This window comes from Pinus tabuliformis, chromosome 8 (assembly GCF_031772625.1).
Source record: "Pinus tabuliformis cultivar Carrire ecotype Pingquan chromosome 8, CPIR1, whole genome shotgun sequence".
In the NCBI taxonomy this organism is placed as follows: Eukaryota; Viridiplantae; Streptophyta; class Pinopsida; order Pinales; family Pinaceae; genus Pinus; species Pinus tabuliformis.
This window is the reverse complement of record NC_142294.1, coordinates 139,527,089-139,530,282: the sequence shown is the minus strand read 5'-3', so window position 1 is coordinate 139,530,282 and position 3,194 is coordinate 139,527,089. Positions and strand designations below refer to the sequence as shown.

The 3,194-nt window shown below is 43.6% G+C and overlaps 1 protein-coding gene across 1 annotated transcript; it reads right to left on the bottom strand.

Moving 5' to 3' along the window:
• Positions 1-490: 490 nt before the first annotated feature.
• On the bottom strand, positions 491-2,925 carry LOC149234509 (uncharacterized). Its single transcript, XM_089371855.1, has one exon. The coding sequence runs from the start codon at positions 2,672-2,674 to the stop codon at positions 1,241-1,243; it is 1,434 nt and encodes a 477-aa protein (XP_089227981.1). The 5' UTR covers positions 2,675-2,925; the 3' UTR covers positions 491-1,240.
• Positions 2,926-3,194: the final 269 nt, after the last annotated feature.

Sequence of the window (3,194 nt, the reverse complement as noted above, 5' to 3'; positions counted from 1 at the left end):
AAAAGCATGTCATTGTAGTATTTGATTCCAAAAAGCAATGCATTGTCATTTATAAAGGCACCAAAGACATAAACAAGACATATATCTTAACTTATTAGCATTTAAATGAAAATTTGATAAGGTTTTGTCAGAAACAATGAAGTGTGAAAAGATAGGGGAAGAGGATTGAGTTACTTACTTAGAGATGCATATATATCAAGTGGCTTGTAGTTGAACAACAGTAACGTATCAGGTACTTTAGCACCTCTTGTTTTGTGACCAGCTTAGTGTGAAAACATAGGGGAAAAGGATTGTGTTACTTACTTAGAGATGCATATGTATCAAGTAGCTTGTAGTTGAACAACATTAACGTAATATCCTACCTTGTTGGGTGACCAAGTACTTTAGCGCCTCCTGTGATCAGGTACTTTTAGTGCCTCCTATTTTGTGACCAGCTTCACATGGGGAAAATGATTGAGTTACTTATTAAATCAATCGTGCGTGGCACATAGCATAATTAACCAACTGTAACAATTTGTATTCAATACTTTTTCATCTAACAGTAAAACAATACTATAATATTACGATTTACTCCATGGTTAAAGAGATTTTTTTAGGTTGGGAGGAGGGATGTTACACCATCAAGTTTCCTCTTTCTGTACCCTAATTCCAATAAGAATTCAGGGCAGCCCAGTAGGGTAGTTTAGACTTTGATCTGGCTCCAACCAGTACCCTAATTCCAAAAAGCATACAGGGCAGTCCACTATGGTAGCTTAGACTTGGGCAGAGTTTCATGGCTATCAATGAAACCTAAAGTATCTTAGAGACCTTATTTACATACTCATTTGAGACCTGGAAGATACATTCACAGATCTACTTGGAGTAGTTGGACCAACATATAAAGGCTTTGCAAGATAATCTCAGCTTCTTTAAGGGTCCCATGAAGGGCACTTGCTTTCAGTCGCAAATTTTTCCTTTTTTTCCTAGCACCTTAGGAAACGGTAGTCGATTAGATTTAGTCTTGGAAGATCAGATTTAACATAGTCCGTTCAACAATTGTAGTGCTACTTAATTTTTCTGAGTTACTTGCAGATTTCTTACTGAAATATATCAACAAATGCTAAGCTACAGCAGTAGCTTTAGCTTTACTGTGCAACCTATTTTCTGATTATATTAACATCAAAAGGGTTGCAATGCAACGAAAATGCCAGGACCCAATTGAGCCCTCTAGCCGTATTGAGCCAGCTGGCACTGTAGCTTCTTAAACTTGACTCCCGTTTTCCTCTGCACCCGATCTGGAAAAGCCTCGTCCGCTCTGCGAATTATCTGCAACCTCACTGGAAGACCCCCGCTCGATGTGCGGATTATCAGCAACTCCCCTGGAAGATCCCCGCCCGCTGTGCGAATTATCTGTCTCTTCTTTTTCTCTGCCTGTGAGCCTCTTTAGTGTGCGCTTCAGAGGTTGCAAATATGTCTTTCCGCGGTCCTGCTGAGAATTTGCAGAAGGTTCTTGAGGTTCTTGATTCCCGGAATAAGCCGGGGTCCTTTGCACCGAAAAAGATCTCAGCAACGATGTGGGATAAATGGATGATATATTCAATCGCTCTGATCTCAGACCGGGCTCATACCAGCGACGCCCTGATCCACTGGTGTCTCGGCTGTGCGAGGCGGTGCTGCTCATTGAAGCCTGCTTTGAGAGACCGGGAAGTGTTCCGGATGTGGATGGGCCCGGAGAGCGCGAGTGAGAGGGTGCAGTGAGGCTACAATTCCTGTGATGACCGGGTTTTAGCCCTTCTGTCGTGGAAATATACCATTCCGTTGCTAACTGATCGGAGTCCTTGCGTAGCCTCACCAGGGAATGCCCCGTGGAGTATGAGCGACGGAATTTCTCGCTCTGATCGTGGCCTACCACGGCGAACGATTCTTGGGAGTTGGTGCTCGATGGTGCTACAGGGATCTCGACATCGTTGCCCGTGGAAGCGCTCCTGTAGCTGGCTCCCATCGTCACAAGCCCTAAATCGTGTGGCGGTGTAATCACTGGGGATTCAATGATTCCGTAGCCGGTGCCCGCAGGGTTGGCCTCGTCCGTGGGCACCAGACTGATTCGGCAGACAGGGCACGTTGTGTGCGAGAAGAGCCACCGATCGATGCACTCCGGATGAAAGGCATGGCTGCACTTGGGCAGCAAGCGGAGCTGCTCGTCGTCTTCGAATTCGCAGATACAGACGGCACATTCGTGCGTTTCTTTCCTCTGCGCCTTGAGGCCCTTCAGGATATCGTAGCTGAACACGGGGAAGCTTTCGATGACGGCTCTGTCGAGACCACGGTGGCCCGGGTCTACCATCCGTACCAGTCCATTGTCCATCCCTGCGCCCCCTCGTCTCGAAGTTCTCAGGTTCTCCTCTTCTGTGGCACATTTGCGGAAACAGATCGAGAAAAACACAATGACGAAAAACGCGCTGATCAGCACGGCGAGGATAATCGCCGTGGTAGCGCTAAAACTGCCAGTGTAGCCGCCATAGAGATCATCACTGTTATCAGAAGGGCTATTGTTGTTGTCCGCCAATATCACGCCATAAAATGGGGAAGCAAAACTCAGAATCTCAGAATTTCCGCTGACGACTAAATGAAAATCTCTGCCATTGGCAACTGGATTCTCTAAATGATTCGCCAGTGCTAATCGTCTGCTTTTCATCCTAACTCTATCAAGCCACACGACTGGTAAAATTGAAATTCGGACGATACTTGCAGAGAAATGGAACTCAGGGCAGCTTAAATCCCATGTACCTGAGATCTTGATTACAAACTGCCGCGGCCCACAAGAGATTTATAAATGTAGAGAGCAATAATTGTCAAAAATGTGGGCAATGATTTGAAGTTTGAAAAAATCAAGTTTGAAAAAATAAAAAATCCCAGTAGCAGAGCTCCCCTCACATCCCCCACATATCTTAGGAGTATTTATATGCGCAGTCAGTTATAAGCGTATAAATTTATACTTATAAGTGGATAAAGTGATATACTTATTTTATTTTCATTTTTAAATAAAAACTAAAGCTACAGTTTATTTTTTATTCTTCTTATCCCGTAAATTAACCTCCCAAAATAAACTAATTTCAAGAACATTTCATTAATAGAAAACTAATTCAAGAACATTTAATTAATAAAAAATAGGCGATATTAACAGTAGTGATTATCCATCTTTAACGAACAGATAT

Excerpts from the sequence above, each read along its gene's own strand:
- LOC149234509 (XM_089371855.1), bottom strand. The coding sequence starts at position 2,674 with ATGAAAAGCAGACGATTAGCACTGGCGAATCATTTAGAGAATCCAGTT.